Below are 20,337 nucleotides of genomic sequence, written 5' to 3'. Positions count from 1 at the left end.
GCTCCGACGGGTCTGATCCACCCGGCCTACCAGGACGCAATTGCCCCGACAGTCTTTCGACCAAAGGAAGGGTCCACAAAGAGACCTGCAACAGGCCCCATAGAAGGAAAGCCTTCAGGGGCACAGCCTCACTGCAGCCGGTAAAATCGGGTAGACCACCGCCTAACAGACTGTGAAGATGCCCTCCGATCAGCGGGGGGAGACCAAGAAAATATCGGTACCTCCACCATCGGGCCTCCTACTCGACGTCCCGGTACACGAAGCACCGGTAGCCGAGCGTGAGGACTTTCTACTCATGCCAAACACTTTAACCAATTTGTTTACTGAACGCGCTACCTTGCTGTGACGCGGTCAGTCTCAGCGATTTTGATGACTCTGAAAGAAAAATCTCAGGCCTCAGAACTCCAGTGAAAAACACACACCTTCATGCAAAAGCCCCAAACCCAGCACGCAGCTACAACAAAGTATCTCGGATGCGAGTTCTATGCTGGTAAATTCTGAATATAACCACTGCACAGTCGACTCGAAACACGAGGAGACCAAAAAGAAAACGGCAGCGAGCCCTGGTGCTGTCATTACATCTATACATTGCTAAATACATTGTAAATAAAAGACGACATGCATGAGGGAAAAAACGAAATACAGTTGTGAAAGGTGCCGCCACAAAACCAACAACGTAGTGGCACAGGGTTTTAAATCTTTGTTGTGAAAAATACTACACACAAAGGGGAAAACGACTGGGACACTATTTTCTAAGAACTGATTAACAGCAAGAAAAACCAAAAAACCGACATATTCAAACTAAAATACAGATAAATATAATATAAAATGTTTTATTAAAAAAAAAATAATTAAAAAAAAAATTGTAGCCTCATACCTACATCGGATTTTAATCAGATTGAAGCAAAACATGCTTGATTTCAATGAATTTGTAACATTAACATTTCTACCATTGTCCATCTTGAAACAGATCACAAAGTAAATGAACATGCATGTACGAGATAGAGGTGGAGATGCACACATGGACGCATTCATGCACCTAAGGTAGGTACACACAGTGCATAAAACAGTCTCTATTTTGGGATTATGTTCGATTGGGGACTAAAAATAAATAAGGCCTGATTTGAGAGTCGTTCAGCTATTATTATTATCTATATTTTAATATAAAATATGCACACATATTTTTCTTCTCATTTTTATTCATCACCTTAATTATACAAAATGGTAATATATTTCTAAGTCTGAGTATATAAATACTAATATAAATGCCCTTGTTACCACAATTAAAGTTACACAGAAATAACACTGAAAAAAGGGCACTTGAAATTCCTAAACAAAAAAAGAATTTGGAAACGTACAGTTTGTGTTTGGACTGTATGCGCCTCGCAAACTATGTAAATGATGGAGATGAGGGTCTGGTATGTCCACGGGACACAGACCATTTATGTAGAAAACCACTAAACATGAACACTATATTTGACATGTGAGAAAACCAAAGAATCAAGTTAGTCTGGTCATCTGAATAGTGAAACAAAAACATACAAAAATTGTCCATTGATTAATCAAATATTTTAAGTAGCTTACTCTATTTACTATATTAACCCCTTGGATGCCAAATTTGACTTCTGTCACTTTTCATGAAATAAAACCCTTATAATTTTTTTCGTATTTTCCAAAATGTTGATCAAGAATTGTTCCATAATTATCAAAAAATTTACATAACAGAATGTTGTACCAAAATGTTGGCAGAAACAAATTATGATGCCCAAGGGGTTCACGTGATAACATCAATATGAAAGCACACTCATTTTTTTTTTTCCATTACCTGGTATTAGTTTGACAAATTACACATATATATCGCATTAATATTTTTTTTTTCTATTATTAGTTTTACAAAATATATTACATTTATCAGCCATTAGTCTGTTGCAATGTTACAGAAAACCATCAGAAAATTTCTATGTTAAACTTTAAAAAGTGAAGTTTTTCACATGAATGCAATACTACAGTGCATTTAATAGTTTAATTTCATTTCATGTTAACATGCCTAACATAATTTTCTTTATTGTTTCACAATGTTTTTTAAGGTTCAGTGTTTTTTAATGTTTATTTTGGATGAACAAATACTGTCACACAATTTAGGTTGTTCTACTTTTTTTGTTTTCTAAAAATATTTTCTCTGTTTCCGCAATCAAGCAGGCAATTCTAGAGTATATTGACATCAAAGTAAAAACAGTTCTTCTGGCCAGGGAATTGAGTCTTTCTGCATAACAAGATTTGTTTAAGCAGAGTTGTTATGTTTAATCATCAGAGTCAATACAATCACTACGTAATTTTTCGGAGCTTGGAAGTGCTGAAGTAGCACCAAGTAGACCATGTGCAGTGTTGAATAGGTTAATTGGGGAGTTTCCATCAGTGATCAATGTTGTTTTCAGCCCAAGTGACTGCAACAGTTTTACCTAATATGAAAAAAAAATTAATAGAAATTCAGTTACCGTAAATCATGTTGAGGATTTTAGTGAATGGATTAATTATCAAAATAATATATGGTAGTACAAATAAATCTGTCAAATAAATTTAATAATAAAGATTCATTGTTGGTAAAACAAAATTCACATTTTATGAACAAAATAAAGGAAATCAGAGGATACAACATTTAAATTTGTGTCTCAGTAGTCGCCTACACATTCACAACCAATTTTACTTCAGGAGTAAACAAAAAGACACAAGATAATTGATTTTCAATTTTAACTTGAGATTTGTACAGATTCAGTTCCATTAGAGGGCAACTCAGTTCCTTTTGTATTCTGTCTGAACAAATCAACCTACCTGCATTTCAGGACCCGAGACAGCAATAGCACGGATAGTGTCAGCTCCAATAGCACCAACCATGTTTTTGAATTTTTCAACTTCAATTTCAGAAACTTCTCTTGATTTAGCAATCTCCAATGTGTTGTTTTCCTTCAGATATTTAGTTTCCGCCTCACGCGCTCTTGTTAATCTCTCCAACTCGGATTCCTGTAAAAATAATGTAACACCATATTATTACATAATAAATCATACTCGCCCGACTTGGTGTCCAGGTACTCAGCTTAGTCGCACCCCCCAAAATTATTCAAAACACAATTTGTGGTCACCATGCACCAGATTATAGGGTAAAGTTGCATCATTGATTGCCAAAAAACTATCACAATGATGAAACAGAAAGGATTAAAAAAATGTCCACATTTTATTACAATGTTATTTATTTACAAACCATCAAAATTTAAGGTGTAAAAATCATTAAAGTCTGTGGAGAAAACAGCAGAAGTCAATAACTTTATTCATTATTTTTGTTGAATGTATTCGACTATACACACACTTGATAAATTTCCACTATGATGATTTTCTGCATGGTTTGACCTGGGAGTGTCTCATTGGTAAAATTCATTAAAGTGTGTTGGCAATAGACAACCACCTCCATGCCACTATTCTTTTAATATCATTTCATTAACATAGATATCTTTACTATTATTGTCAAAGAAAATCTGTGGTTTCTTTGTACATAAATCAATATAACTTACTGCTTCAATTCTTGCTGCTTCTGCTTTCAATTTAGCTTGTTGAACAGCAGCTTCGCCTTCAATTCTGGCAGCCTCAGCACGAGACTGTGCTTCTGCCTTAGCTTGACCAGTACTCTCAACAGCAGCACTATTAGCTTGCAATTCTAACAGCTCTCTTCGAGATTTCTCAGCCTCTGCTTCATCTAGAATCTTCTGGCGTTCTAGTCTACCTTTTGCCTCTTGCTCAAGACGCTCTGCTTCATGTCTAGAGTAATATACATTATCATTATTATTACTCACTTTCAATTCATTTCTAACTATAAACATCTTGTGTAATATTTGGTCTTTTTAAATGATAGTTTGGGTCAAAATATCATTAATCAACATTTCTCCATCTACTGCCAATTCATAACTCAGATTGTTTAAAGATGCAATATGGGCATTAATATATATTGTATATTAGTACTGTTTGATAGATAGTTATCATAAACTAAAAATGTTGCATTTGCAGGACACATTAACACACATGTGCATACCAAGACAAAGTATATGCATATTAAAGGATTTCAGTGTTTCATCAAACAAATACTGTGAGCTCGAAAAAAAAGGTTTTCAAGTCATGAAGAATCATAATTTAATATAGTTAAAAATTACATGCATTTATTTTTGATGCATTAGTCATACAAATTCAACTTCTATCCACAAATTTAATGAAACATTTGGTCAAGAAATTCTTTTGTGTATCTATTTTAATTGTAGACGCAATTCAAAAAGATATAGAATCAACATCACAACCTCATAACAGGAAAATTTATACAAAGTGATTGACCATTCCTACCTTGCTGTGGCTTCCTGTGAATTAGTGGTAATTTCAATTGCCAACTGAACAGATTTCTGTAAGGCATCTCTGGTACGTTGATCAACTGGTTCAACTGACTGAATATCAATACTGGTAATTACCAAGTTGTTCTGGGGGAATACAAAACGGTCACGCACTTTCTGTTTCTCATCCAGCCCAAAGACTGAAGCACGGATGATTTTAGCTGAATTCTGAAAGTGAGAAGCATGATAAAAAATATGTTACAAAGGATTAGCAATTAAGTTCAGGATAGATACTAATAGTGTCTTTTAATGAATTACAAGAATTTTTTATCACATACAGCTTTAGGCTCTGGTGATTTTCGACTTGTTTTGTGCTATATATAAAAAATCTAGTGCAAATCATTGTATCCGTTGGAATGCTCTGCCTATTTAAACAATAATGCATCTACAACATCACCACATTGGATGAGGAGAAGGGTCTATGCAACAAATATAACAGTAAATAATGTAATAAGCACCTTATGGAAATCATCAAATTGAACGCTAGCAACGGCACCTCTCACACGAGATGCAATGGCTTTACAAGCATCTCCCACAAAGTCTGGTACGGTGAATAATTTGGCAGCTTCCTTAGCATCATTCTTGTCATCAATATTGAAATGCCTATTAAAATATATCACAGGGTATAAAAACAAAGTTATATAAAAAATGTGACACTGAGGGCAGTATGACACAATAAACCATTTCTGCTACAGTGTGTTGTTCAGAAACACAGCTATCTTTTATACTATGAACTAAATAATCACCAAATCTAGATTTGAATATTAATATCCCAGTGAAAATGAAGATAAAATGCAAATTTATCTGAAAAACAAAGCATTGCACACATTTTATTTCAGTTAGAAAAACTATCATGTTGAGCTTTATTTACTTACCAGTTGTAAGACAATTGTAACTGTAATCTAGCATGATCAGCTGTTTCTATGGTGATAATATCAGTGCAAAAATCTGGTCCAAGTAGCAAAACTAATGATTTGATAACATTTGGTCTTTTAGGTTTACCACCAGACAAGGAAAGTTGAGTAAACTGCTCATCCGGTCCAAGCATGACCAACTCTGGTCCATATATTACTCTGGAAAAAAACACCAAATAGAATTATTAGCTTTATTAAAAGTGAAGTTAATGACAGTATATTTACTTGTGTTTGCTTAACTTATTGCATCCAACAAACACCTTGTCTCAAGTATATTATCATTACAGCCTCCTTCATTTTTGTAACATTACAGTAGTGTTTATACTGATTGGAGCTAACTTTTTATCTCCAAGGATGAATCCAGTTGTTCAAGAATCATTTTACAACATTAGTATGTAACAAATGTGGTCCATTCCAAAAAGTTGTTTACATATGTTGACTGAGCAACTACAACAAATTTAATGAAAATTGTGGCATGAAATGAGTTTTGGCTGAAAAAATGTATAATACAGATATTAAACGCATAAAATCCACCGTCTTTAGGCACCTTGAACTATAAACATATGACGTTCTCACCTAGCTTTCTTGTCTTTATAATCATAAATCTGTACGGCTGCATTATGAGGCACACGGAATGAAACTACTTTCGTTTTCTCTCTGCTTTTCTGTGCTCCAGATGCACTGCCACGATCACTACGGTCAGCTAAAGGGTCCTTATTGCTCTGGAGCAGGTTTTCAATAATAGGAGGTAACTCCTTGGCCCACAGTTCCTCATCTTGCGTCAGCATGTAAGTTTCCCCAGTCACAGCTCTCACCTAAAATTAGAAAATAGATTTTTTAATGTATCTACTTGGCCTTAATGTTGCTAATTGTCAGAATCAAAGCTTTCATAAGACTTAAATTCAGGGAGAATAAAATCATTTAAATTAAAACTGTTTTCTTTTTCAGCATAAATTGTATTGCTCCATTGATTTATGACACAGCAATATTTTTCACAGTTATTCTAGGCCACAAGAATTTCTTTTGGATATTATTTTAATGCATATTTATTAAACATTGTGCAATTATAAGATTGGTCCATACTATATACTATACTTCTAATTCTTCTTCTGAATATTTGTCAATTTTTTTTCAGTACACATCTTTGCTAACTCACCTTACCAGACTTTGTATCTCTCACATAGATACCTTCATTTTCATCTAGGGGAATAGCTTTTCTTTTTGTCACCACATCAACCTGGACAGGTGGAACATACTCAGTTGGGCCACGGATCATCCAACGATCACCAGGTCTTCTATCAGTGCCCTGTAAAGCACAAGGTATTCACCCCAGTTAGCAGAGATAAAGTACAGGTTTTATCATGATATGTATTGTGACTTACACTAGGAAGCTACAACAATGTTAATATATGAAAAACATGATAAAATAGATCACTTATGTAGAGTCAATTAATCATGATATTTATACCTCCCTAATAATGTTTACAGATAATACATGTTTTTTTTATTTGTCTGTGCTAGGTGTATAAACATTGAATGTTACTGTTGTCACTCCAAACTTTACATCTAAATTGCTACTGCAAAGTGTAAACAGACAGCATTATATTTACCTCATCTTTGAAGGCTTCAGTGGCTCTAAGAATAAGACCTTCATCTTCTCCAAGTACGTACACATTCTGAGTACCTTTTTCTAATTTTTCACCAGGTTGTAAGAAAAACGATTTTTCTCCCTAGAAATGAAAAGCATTGCTATGGTACTGTAAAATACTTTATTTTCGCTTGGAATTAATTTTTGCTTTTTTCACTGAAGGAATGATAAAATCCAGTGAATATATTTGTCAGATATCAGTGAAAATAAATTCCATACAAAACACCCAAAATAATCTTTTCAGCGAAAATTAATCCCAGCTAAAATACAGTATTTTACAGTAATACCGTACACTAGATTCATCAGGGAAAACAATTACCACAATAAACAACAAACTCTATAAATAGCTGATGAATAATCGTATACGAGATCCAATAAATGGTGAACAGATAAAATTGAATTATTATGTTTCAATATGCCAATAAAATGTCAATCAAACTTGCTGGGTTGTGTGATCTGCCTTCAATGCTTCAACTTATCATTTTTGATCAGTCTCAGCTTAAATTTTATTTGAAATTATAATACTCACCTTGACAAGTTTTTTCTGTCCGAGTTGTGGCTTGCCGTCGGGACCTGAGGGGTCCAATATCACGCAGTATTGTCTGTTAGTTAGCGTAGTGATGGGTACAACACCAACAACCTCCTCATATACATTGGCAATGTACGTCTCTGCATCCTCCACTTTCACTAACCATTCTTCACCATTTCTACGAAGCTTTCCACTGTCATCTTTGAAGGTTCGTGTTGCCCTCATGTGAAGTGCTTTCTGAAAATTATGAAGAATTTGTTATTGCCATATTGTATCGTGCATGTATCATTGATTTTAACATATATAAATATATATATATATATCCATATTTGAGTGTTAGATTAAGTTTTTGTTATGCACTATCAGACAATATTAATATTAGCTTCATTGCATGTCATTGACCTTGAATCTGCATACTATTTTGAAGTCAAATTGATAACAGAAAATGTAAAACAAGCTAAATTGGCAATATCACATAGTGATGGTGTGTCATAATAATAAATCTTGAACTTGATTGCCATATTTGATTCACAGTCAATTCTAAGGGCTGACTATTAAAATATTAATTTGGGCCATCAAATTGTTTAGGCTGGTTGCCACAAGCCAGTACAGTGACAAATGTAATGGGCATGGAAAGTGAAAGCATGCGCACAGTGAACTTGAATTCTTCGTTTACAGGGCAGAAGGTTGAAAGTGAGTATTTTAGCATCTTTTTTTTTAAACTTTCATTTACAGAATTGGAATGGTAAATGAAGAAATTACATACAGGTTTGTTGTGTTCATGTTGACATTATCCAAAATCCCAAAGTATCAAAGAAATCAATTTACTATTCAGGCAACCTTTCCATAAACAGGATAATATCAATTCATAGTTTGTATAATAATTTCATAAAATTGCAGAAAAAAATACACAAATAAACCATGCCCAATTTTCCACTCCCTTCTTCCTTTACCCAGAGTATGGTTATTTTACCGATCAAATTTTGATTTCCCATATTTCTAAATTTGTCAATAATAATGGACCAATTGGAGATAATTTCTCATTCGATAAAGGGCTAAATAAAATATTTTTAAAAATATCTGGAAATATTATGAAAAATTTGTGAAATAAAACAAAATATAACTTTTGCATTCAAGGACTTAACCTGTATTTGTTCAACCCTGAAACAATATACCATAGGTATATGTACCTTATCAGTAAGCACGTATGCATCAACAATATCCACCACTTCCTCATAGGCACCAGGTAAATAGGCACCTATCTTTCTGACCAGCCATTCTTCACCAGTCACGCGTGGGTTACCATCCCTGTCAAGCGTCTCTTTTCTGGCACGTAGTTTTATCGCTTGATTTGGTTTTATTACTGTAGCTCTGATGGTCTCCTCCACCACAACTTCCTTTTTAGGGATATATGTTCCTAAATTATCAAAAACAGCAACAGATCATGAATACAACAAAACTCATTTAAAGTGCTAGAAATTCAGACTTCATTCAAATCCTAAATATGTTGATGGTTAGACATACTAGACATAGAAATCTAAGGGTAAAAAATTTGCATAGTAAATCTATATAAGATTGAACATCATGCAGAAGTTTAATTAAACATGCCATGTCATGTAATGAGAGTGCCCCGATGTTCAATAGTAAAGAAAACTGAAATAAGTCAGCCATATCAATATGTGACATGATATATAATGCCATTGTAAATTTTTGCCTGCAAACAATCAAGGATTGTCAGAGATTTGGTTCTGGAACAGCATTCATTAATACAAAATGTTTGTCAGTTGGCATTTTAAAATTTGATTTGGAAAAACAAAATGCATGATGAAGGTTTCATTCTTTTATGTGTTCAACGTATGATCATTTTATTCCTAACTATTTAGCACAGCTTGTTAACATTTTAACATTGTTTTAGTTTATTTGTTTGTATTCCATTTTACTGAACTTTACACAACCTGTATTGTTGCATTCCAAATAAAATATCCTATCCTTTATGAAATATGATCAAAAATGCTCAATTTTGATGAATTTTTCCATTAAAATAGCCACCATATTCTGAAACAGAATGTGAAATACATGTGCATACATAGTTTTCAATGATCAATCAAAGCTTGTCTGAAATATGGTTTCGAGACAGCATTCATTAAAACAAAATTGCCACCAATCAGCCTCTTTAAATCAGATTTTTGAAACAAAACACATGCATAACTCCCAATATTGTATGTATGAACTAAGTTTAAAAGAAATCACACATACACAAATTTGATTCACTTCAAAAAAAAAAAAAGAAATACTTGATTTTGATGAATTGTTAGCATGAACATGGCAGCCATTTAACAATCTTGAGTCAAATTATTAAACAAATGGACGAGCATATGTACCCCGAAATGTATAATGTACGTATGTGTTGAATTTGAATGTTAAGGTAATAGAGGAGATGTATGCATAGATGGATTGATGCACAGAGGTGAATCCATAAGAAGACAGCGAAAACACTAGTCTAGCAGTACATATTTGAGAAGAATTCCCTCTTACATGATGAATAAAATAACTGACCTGGTCCTTCAAATAACCACTCATCCCCAGCAACTCTCTTCGAACCAATGTCATCTTCAAAATCCAGAATGGATCTCAGTCTAAGAGCAGTGTTTGCTGTAACAACTTTCAAAGGGCTCACGACCTGCTTTAAAACTTCTCCAGGAAACAGAGGGAATGGTTCTTGAGCTAGTCTGATATCCTGATCAGCATGGTTGAGTTTGACCTGACCACTAACATCAAACTTGACTGTACCATCGTCTCCTCTAACTGCTGGGTTTTCTATAATACAGTAATGACGTGGTGGCACTGTGACCATTTTCTCAGGACCATAAATGATTCTACATGAAAATCAAGACAATACATTGATTATGAACATCACAGATTGTTCTAAGACACTTAAAAAATCAAGCTGTCATTTTTACAAAACGAACATTTCAGTAAATTTGTCTAAATAGAACCATTTATATGGAAGGAAACACTATATATTAATTTGAGACAAGCTGAAAAAAATAACTCTAATTTTATTTTAATTTACATAAGGGAGATGAATTTGTAAAAGAGTAAATACGCAAACATTTTTTAAATATATATGCTTTCTATTTCTACTGTAAATTCCTCTCCTCAAAATGGTTTCAAGCAAAATATGTTTCCCTTAGCTATGCATACATATGATTTATTACAGACCTTGGGATTATCAAAGATATATATAACCATGCATTTATATCAGAACTAGATCCATGAATAGATCACTGGATGTGTAAAAAATCCTGCGTTTGAATTAAAAATCAAGAGATGTTATAGAATCATGTGTTATTTTTCTCCCAGTATTTGAAGGGGGGGGTTAAAACAAATTTGTAAAAATAAAACTATGAAGATACTCAAAAGACTAATAGCCAACATTTCTTTTTTTTTATTGCAAATGTTTTCTCCATTCATCAAAACACTTCCATTCTTTTTAGCCAGCCATTGTACATTTGTATATTCATATGCAAATCGATTGTTGATATAGGTCATGTGTCTCAACAAGCGTCCACATACCTACTTTCACTTTACCAATAGTCAGCTAGCATACTGTAAATTGAGATTTTGTTTTTTATGCATGATTGATAAGGGGAGTTGTCTAAAGGGGAGCCCAGGAACTATAATAAACTGTAGTCTGTATGGGGTGTATTGGCTGGAGCTAGTGTATAAAAATAGTTAAGGGATGAAGGTTCCAGGAATCCCACATTTTTTAAACTGAAAAAAACAGATGAACGAAAAGCCAAATCTAATTTATAAAAAATACCAGTTTGAAGAATATTAGTTGCTTTCTCAAATTTTGCCAATACCTCTCCTTTACCAATATTAATAGAATAAATTAAAAAAACAAGACTTGGTGTACATTTTATTATAGTTCATGGACTCCCTGTGATTTGACTTAATGTAAAATTTGTTTTCAAAATAAATTAAAAATCCTAAGATCTCAATCTGAATTTCCTTATTAAATTAAAAAGATGCACCATAGATGTTCATACAAAATATGAGGAAATAACCTCAAAACAAATAGTATTGATAACCCTGTCATTGAGTCCTGGTGTATAATTCTGTATTTTAACATGCTTGCATAAACACTACCTTGATTCACTAACAGGTGGTACTATGACACAGCATCTTTTGGAATAGAATTTCTACAGCTTGATTCACTATTTTAGAACCTTAAAACATGGAAATGTAAATATAATCAGCTTCAGAACATCTACTTCTATATTTAAAGTTAGAAATTACCTTTCATTATCTTGGCGTATGTAGGTCTTAGGACCCACTTCCACTCTTGTGACATTTGAATTTTGATCCAATACATGAATGTAGTAAAATGGAGGAATCCTGATAATATTCTCATCAGAGCTTGGTCGTACTTGTCGACGATCCATAATGGCAGATTATTGCTTTCAATATAATCTGTGAAAAAGAAATAATATATTAGCGTCTCAATCTTTACAAGCGAAAAACAAAATCAATTAATAATTTGACCACAAACTTTTAGATGCTTGACAGAGACAATAGTCGGCCAACTTACAGTGACAAATTAAATATACGTGCTGAAGAAAGACGCTGATAACTGGAAAGTAAGTATAGTAGCACAGGCTTCTTAAATGCTGATAAAATAATGACTACGATACCATCATCACAGTAGAACAGTCATTTAAAACGCAGGACCAGCCAAGACAAGTGTATTTTTCTCTTTGAACTACAGCTGTTATATAGGGCCAGTCACCTGATGACTCATGCTCACATCATGAAATATTGTGCAAGCCTTGTAGAAACCGCTGATACTGCACTCTCGCTGTCATGGTCAGCAATGTAATTTTTGCCAACGTTTCACATAATGTCATCATATTCCAATGCTCCGTTTAGTGCTTAGCAACAAATACAATTACACAAACACAACTTGATCGACACGCCCACTTTTTTTTTAACATCGGGGATTCGTTCGGTAATCGACTCTGTCGATAATACATTTGATTCAGGACACTGCGAGTTCTCTTCCCTGCTCAAATGTTTTGAATTGTCATAAAAAGTAGGGACCAGGAAGAATATAAACCTAACAATTTCCGTGTATTAAGGGCGACGGCCATCTTGTATAGCAAAGAGCGTTTACTCAATCCAAACTCGAATTCAACTACTGATCATACGTGGAGTCATATGCAATAACTGTACTTGTTGGCAACATTGTATTGTATATGGGGACCAAATCCATTACATGTGTAACCACGAAAGCACATAGACAGTTTTTCCCGTGACACCTTAGACTTTTCACTGCGGTACCACGAAACTGCTTAATATAGCATTACCTAACAATATTTTATAATATGATCTTCAGGTGTGTATAGCCTTGGGGTCACAAATTATAACAATAAACATGACACAAATTTTGCTTACCTTCGCAAAGCACGATATTAAAGCTCTCCTGAAAGATTCTGTCAAGTACGCAGTTTTATATTCGTGGACCAATCACAGCGTCTCACGTCACGTTTCTATTTTTAGAGTGTCCGTCATCATGCTAGAGAGGTCAGCCACGAAAGTGCCATTGGTGTGCAAACAAATCTGCTTCTATAATTGATGCTTTGCAATTATAAACTAATATTGAGCCGATTTCTTATTGTGTGTTGCAACTTTATTGTACTAACATCAATATCCTAATACATGGATACACATATCAATAAAACGACATTTTGAAGATTGTGAAATCAAGTCTAATTTACCGGGTACCAGAAGATATTTTTCTTGAAGTAATGAAAAATGCAAAAGCCCTTTCACTATACCTTAAAGATACTATTTATAAATCCCCTGATTATAGTTGCGAGAATATTGAAGTTATTGTTTTTATATTTCTTTAGTCTTTATTTGTTCAGTTTTATTGTTTGTTTTTATTACATTTGTTTATTTATGTCTTGTTATTCTCTTTACCTTACTAAATCCTCTGATGATTTAGTTGTGCAATAAAGTTATTATTAATAAATTAATTAATAAAGATCAGTGTACAAGTAATTCATAACATAATGGAATTCATCCTCAATTGAGTTTGTGTTGCATCTTGTACAGATACTGTGTTCAACTTTAAGCTTTGGCCTTATATACCTACCTTTCTCAATCATTAAGGGATGGTAACCTAGTTTGCATATTCGTTTTCTTATTCCACCATCTTTACATGTAATATTATTTATATACTCCTCCAATTAAAATTCCATTTTGAATAATTTATGTTCTAAGTTTATTCTGTCCAGCTATATGGTCCAATCTGTATTTATCCTTTTTTTCCATTTGACTCGTAGTCAGTTTCTACATGTTAACAAATTTCTTGAATGTTATTTTCATTCCCATTCCAAAAGTTACCTACCAGTAATTTCTTGCATTGTCTTGGCCCATGAGGATTGATTTTCCATAGTACTCAATGCCTCATAAACAACAGTCTAATTTGTTTTTGTTTTTTAACTCCTCAACAAATTTATTGTTTGAATCCTGTATTACATGTAATTATTTGTACTATTGATTTATTAGTTATAAGTTGTGCATTTCATGGCTGATTAACATTTGTTATGAAATGATACTTTATCATTGTCTTTTGCATTGAATTAGCTGCAAAATTGTTTCATTTGTTGAGAAAGTTTTCTGATCTATAATAGATTTGGTAATCATCCAAAATAACCTGATGATGCATGGTTGCAGTGTGGGTATATGAATGAATACAACCATCTGTGTCAGCTAATAATATTCAAAAATAATCATTAAACATAGAATAAACAATTGTTGATATTAAGGTGTAGTTTTATTACAACACAACAAAGTACAGTAATAATTACAATGGTTCTCATTGAATTGTTGGTAATTTAAGAGTGTTGCATATTATTTAGACACCGGGTGAGAAGACTGATGATATTCATGAAGTATATATTGCTGGATGATGGACGGAATTACTAACAGAAGAAATGATGTCATGTATTTCAACAATGTTAATTAAAACAGTGATCAAAACACGTCACACAGCCTTAATTTCTTGAGAACCAGATCGTTAAATCCAAGCGAGTTTCAGAATCACAGTTTAACAACTTTAAACAGATAGTTAATGGACAACGTTAAAGGATGCCATGAGATAATTTACTAAGGTCTAAACTCAATTTTTTGTGCAATTCACACATATTCACACCATCAAATACTGTAAACTGAAATTACTGTGACTTTGAAATTTAATAGTGTTTGGGAAGACAACTTTGTGAAAGTTACTGTGACTATCTTTAGGACTTCAGTGAAAAGTTCACTGCTATAAAATGTTGCCAATTTCACTGACTCGCAAACTTCATGAAAATCTCTTATTATAAATGCAGTTTACAGTATGTCAAATAATAGTACAAAAACAATAAATCTAGAAAGTATCATCTCAGAGTGTGACGTAATTGTTGGACGGCATTAACATCTTCCCGATAGCATTTATAACAAAAACAGTTACATAAAATTGTGATGGACAGTATGTCATATAACAACCTCAAACAATAATTCTGATGGTTATGTAATTGGGGTCAGTGATTCTCTAACCACATTAGACTTGTTACCATGACAATAACATCCATGAAAACAAAGCTTCCAAACGTTTTGGGATATCTTTATTTGATGTTATCAATAAGTTGGATCAACTGCTATGTCTAAATGTGAGATTCTATAGAATCATAGACTTTAGAAGGTCTGTGATAGAATACAAAACTAAATTTAGACACTATTTGTTAAAAAGAAGAAGATTATGGGGATTAAAAGTGAGAGTTACATAAACATAGAATATGGCTTCAAAAACGCAACAGCAAAAAAATGAATATAACTAAAAAAATACTATTATAATAGTACATATTACTGGCAGGAGATACAAGTCTGCAGTTTAAAACGCTGCAGGGACTACAATCGTTACACTTCAGTGCATAATTGTTGTCATCTGCCATTTATTCACAGCAAAATAAACTTCAACCAATTTTAGCTAAAAGTATATTATTGTTTATCAGTGTAAAATACGACATGCTCTCTTTAAGCAAATATTGCTTAATGCAAGAATAAGGAGAATGTTTTTTTTTATTTGATGTTTGCAAAAATAGACATTTTGCCAAATTCGATATACATCTGAAGACATATTTTACAACATATTTTACAATATTATTATATAATATACTTCAGATTCATGGTATTTTACATTTAAAATATAACTTATCAGTATACAAAAACAATATTTTTTTTGAATTAATTTATAAATAAATTGGCTTAGTTGTACTGTCATAAATCAATGCAAATTTCAAGAATGCAGAGTACCGGGGTTAACTCCAAAACAACTATTTTAACCAATATTAAACTTGATTTACAGAGGGATTAGATAAACCATGGTCACAGAATGGTTATGAAACTAACCATGTACCGGTACAATGTGCTCTGGTTATGTGAAGAAACCATCTGATAATTTGTACCACATTTCTCATGAATTGCAGGTGTTCCACCAATAGACCATTTTCCGTACACTGCGAGAATCACGCGTTATGCATGAAATCGAATGTAAAAACAGGACAAACAAAGGTCATAGCGTCGTAGTGGCGTCAAACATCGCGTGGGATTCGACAAACGTGAAAGTATTTTGGGGACATTTCCATGCTTAATAGTGTGCTGTCCACATTTGATGATAGGCAATTTCGATTAAGTAAGGGTATTCGGAAGCAATATTCCTCTGTCGAAGATCGGCCGGTCGGTGTGAGCTACGAAATAAGGAAATTCGAGTTCAAAATCAAATCGTTCTATTTTTGCGACAGACGTTCAACGCGCGTCTTTCATGCATCTCGCGAGATCTTGCAATTGTACGGAAAATCCCCTATTGTACCATATATCATTCAGTAAGCAGGTTAGAGCACTATTATACCAATGACAATTGCCAAAAGTTGTGGTATGAAGTACGTTGGAAATTTCACATAGTGCATAGTGTAATGTGAACAAAAGTGCGACATCGCGCTTTCCAAATGAACACTTTCATTCACGCTACTTAAATTTTGCTACACAAAATATCTGAGCAATGGAATCTCAGCAAGATTGTAACATTAATTCAGGTAGGTGGTATTATGACCAGTAATTATAAGTGTTATACCTTTAACCCTTTTACTACCTCTGTCAAAGCAGTCTTTCTCAGATTAAAAATTTTTGAAAATTACAAAAAGCAAGCAAACATTTGCACTAAAGTTTGACTTGAGGGGAAGGCAATCCTTTGAAAGTGTTTAAAGACAACAACACATTGATATGTGACAGTACATCTTGAATTAGTTAATATGCTAATGATAAACCAATAACATGCAGCATTAAATCATATTTATAATATAGATATATGATATGTATATACAATCAGGAATTTTAAGGAATATTCAGTTTCATACATTACAACAACTATTACTATAGATGACTGGGTGTATACAAATCACTACAAATACACACCTACCGGTACGCAAGTCAGAAACCATATTTTTCAACTTGAAATATTTGTGTAATTTGTACATCTGTATGCCTAATTCAGGAGATAATAGATGTCTGTCATTCTGTTGCTATTCAATATCATAATTGAGGTATTTCATCAGAAAAGAAACCAATTTTAATTTTTCAGGCTCATCATAGTCTTGGAAATTTAACAAGGTTTTGATGTCTTACGAGCAAACAAGAGTTCACAATATGACTCCTTTCTTAGCATTATCAGGTGAAATATATATTCTGTCAAAGCATGCTGCTCCAGTACGATAATACCTCAAGTTGGCCAACATACAAACTTCACGACATAAATAAATCTTATGACCTTATTATCAGGGTTGAAAGTCCAATTACCCATTACATATGTGGTAAATTGTTTATATATGTAAATGTAATGACATGTCATGGAGAATATAATGAAATCTATGTATGGTCTAAAGCTCAGTATGGTTAAAATATGGTGCAGTGCATACAGGAAAGGGTGTAACAGATATATATATACAATATGTAGGTTTCATTATCCTGTTGCTTGGTTATTTCTTCTCTAGAATGTAGATATTTCTAGCTGAACCAACAGCCAGTTTAGGATGAGCACCACGGCGATCGTTGTCAATAGTGTAGACTCCTCCAGGTAGATCCAAAATTCTACCAGTTGTCTACAAATTGGGTAGAAAATTTATGACAATTAGATTAGGCAAAGAAAAGGCACTAACCAAATCAGAAAAGAAGTTGTGTTTGTATTGTTTTAAAATATCATCCCCCCTAAATCAGGCATTATGGTCAATTACAAAAACAAAATACTGCTATGTACTTTAATTTTATATTTTTTCAAAACTTTAATTTCGACATGGAATGCATAATTGTTGGCAAAAATAAAGTGGGGACAATTGTGCATTCAATAAGTTAATACCAAATTTTGTGATTTTGCAAAGTATTATTGGAGACAGCTAACGTAATTCTTGTTGATAATAGCATAAGATGGCTTTCTAAAGGTGTTAACTAATCCATACCTGCAGTGTTCCCCGATCAATGACTCTTGCCATGTTATTGTCACTTCCTCCAACAGCGATGTGATCCTTACCTAACCACTGAGAGCAGTACAACTGAAAATATATAAACATACAGCATGGATGGAGATTTGAAACATCAGCAAATTACAATATAACTCATTATTATACATCTGACACCAGAAACAATAGAATTTATCTGTCCATAAAACGCCAGACAAATGTGTTATGGACACATTTGAATGCCTTCCTTATTTTGAACATTGTGTTTATGTCTCGCAGAAACACTATAATGCACAAAGGAAATAGATCCTGTCATTAAACGCAAACATTCGCACAGCACAAAACATTGTGGGCTGTTATCACTCATTAAATTATTACTATAAGTAGGTGAAAGATGTATACTGTAAAGTATACTATAAATTGTACTATCTCAAGCATACTTCCCACCAATACAAAGGTGATATTATCAGTTAATGTATTTTTGGTATAAAAGCAATAATTAATTAATTGTTGCTACACTACCTGGCATTCATAAAAAAAAATTACAATTAAAACTATTCATGATTTATTGTTTTTTGGTAACTGAAATAAATTTTTATACAACCAATGTGAATATTGGAGCATAGCGCCATCATGAGTTGTATACTGCACATTATAAAATAGACATAAAATTACATGTATATAAGGTCTATGGTTATTACAACATGTATAGATAGCAAGACTAACAAACTGAACTGAAAATAAAATTTCAACAACAGTAGTTTGTTACTAAAAACACTGATGATACAAATTTTCCGCAAGAATACTGACATATCAATTTGACAATAGCAACAATCAAATCATTGGTTATAGCACCCTCTATGTCAGAAACACCATACACTTTTGTTTCCACGGTTAACTAAGGTTGCTGCTTTAATATAGATTAGGTGAAATGATTAAATGCATCCTGCCACAGTATTGATGTCTCCTTGCACAAAAAGGATTTTATAAAAAAAAAATATATAAACAACTGACACATTATATTAACATGTACATACCAGTGAACTTGTGAAATCTGCAGGAACATTCTTAATCAGATTCCCAGAAGCATAATCCCAAATTTGCAAATTAAACTCTTTTCGCCACGATCCTGTGATAATGTGATTATGCTGAAAATCTATGTCTAAAGCATCACCACAAATGTGAGGACCATAAAGTTTCCTATTAAAAGAGAATAGATAAAAGCACAGAACTCATTCAGAGAATGTCATGCATGTATGTACGCATGTACAACTGTTATTGGACCCTGGCTAATTTGTGTATTATGAACTGCAATTAAAAACAATATTGATGATATACCAAAATATTTCGGGTTTTAGTCCAAAATGGCCTAATATTAACTAACAATACATGTAATTTTTAAACATGTTTAGTTACAGTCTCAGATAGCTCTGTGGCCATCCATTCTTACCTCACAGAATGTTGTACTCTTGTGTCCCAAAATTGTACAGTGTCATCCCAGCCACCAGATACAAACTCATGCCTGTCTTGGGCATGGAACTGTATAGCAAACACACGGGCCCTGTGGCCATCCATTACATTCTTTGAAGGACTGAAAAAGAATAAGTATGTTGAACTGAATTTCTGATCATTCATGATAAGAATCAAGAACTACCCAATTGTGTTGCATTGACAGCGAGGACCAAGAGACTGCTTAGCTTAGGTTTACTGATTAAGACATTATTTGTGTAACTTAGCAGTGACAATTGCTGATGAGTTTTTGCATAGTGATTGATAACACAACCTGACAAGCACTACTCCCAAGAAGAAAGACTAGTATTGAACAGGACAACACATCAATCAAACAGCCAAGCAAGAGGATTTTCTTCAAACAGCAGCAACTGTTCTATGTTTTTTAGAGTAATAATTTTTCATAAGAAGCACCTTTTGAATTTTAACAACCAGTAAATAAAACATATTATTGTACATCAAGCTCTGAATTTTATGTTCTACTCTCACCAGATCAAATAAAAATTTGTAGCAATATTACGATTTCACAAAACACAACTTTTTTACTTCATGTTTTAAGCAAAATTGCAGGATATGAAAAAAAAATTTCAGTTTATTTTCAGTATCCTGAGGCTTTAATACAGTACTGAAAAAATTAGGAAAATGACAGATACTCTTGAATTCAATTTGAACTTGAAAGTTTATTTTAAAATTCAGGAGTCAAAATTAAAGACTGTCCACCTGGACATATAAATGTACAAATTGCCTGTCCCCA

The 20,337-nt window shown here is 33.2% G+C and overlaps 2 protein-coding genes across 4 annotated transcripts in view; both read right to left on the bottom strand.

The window, feature by feature from the left end:
• Positions 1–2,173: 2,173 nt before the first annotated feature.
• On the bottom strand, positions 2,174–13,058 carry LOC100379053 (major vault protein-like). Of its 2 annotated transcripts, none has more exons than XM_085491340.1 (14): positions 12,973–13,058; positions 11,818–11,991; positions 10,072–10,391; positions 8,706–8,932; positions 7,516–7,752; positions 6,949–7,068; positions 6,495–6,644; positions 5,915–6,153; positions 5,300–5,497; positions 4,883–5,027; positions 4,381–4,592; positions 3,564–3,807; positions 2,830–3,018; positions 2,174–2,459 (listed from the first exon to the last, which is right to left on the bottom strand). In XM_085491340.1, the coding sequence occupies exons 2-14, from the start codon at positions 11,961–11,963 to the stop codon at positions 2,301–2,303; spliced, it is 2,586 nt and encodes an 861-aa protein (XP_085347466.1). In that variant the 5' UTR covers positions 11,964–11,991; positions 12,973–13,058; the 3' UTR covers positions 2,174–2,300. The 2 variants fall into 2 exon arrangements, with proteins under 2 accessions (XP_085347466.1, XP_077864491.1); XM_078008365.2 differs by lacking the exon at positions 12,973–13,058 and adding an exon at positions 12,110–12,378.
• A 1,279-nt stretch (positions 13,059–14,337) lies between these two features.
• LOC100367460 (uncharacterized) overlaps positions 14,338–20,337 on the bottom strand; it is a 35,753-nt gene continuing 29,753 nt past the window's right edge. For both annotated transcript variants that reach the window (XM_085491339.1, XM_002733732.3), the window contains 4 exons: positions 19,525–19,665; positions 19,112–19,274; positions 18,075–18,167; positions 14,338–17,720 (listed from right to left, as the gene is read on the bottom strand). In XM_085491339.1, the coding sequence (XP_085347465.1) occupies positions 17,598–17,720; positions 18,075–18,167; positions 19,112–19,274; positions 19,525–19,665 (520 nt within the window). In that variant the 3' untranslated portion in view covers positions 14,338–17,597. The remainder of the gene's footprint in view (positions 17,721–18,074; positions 18,168–19,111; positions 19,275–19,524; positions 19,666–20,337) is intronic.

Source organism: Saccoglossus kowalevskii, chromosome 16 (genome assembly GCF_978046115.1).
Source record: "Saccoglossus kowalevskii chromosome 16, keSacKowa6.1, whole genome shotgun sequence".
Classification (NCBI taxonomy): domain Eukaryota; kingdom Metazoa; phylum Hemichordata; class Enteropneusta; family Harrimaniidae; genus Saccoglossus; species Saccoglossus kowalevskii.
The sequence above is the reverse complement of the archived record's forward strand: the minus strand, read 5'-3'. Positions and strand labels throughout refer to the sequence as shown.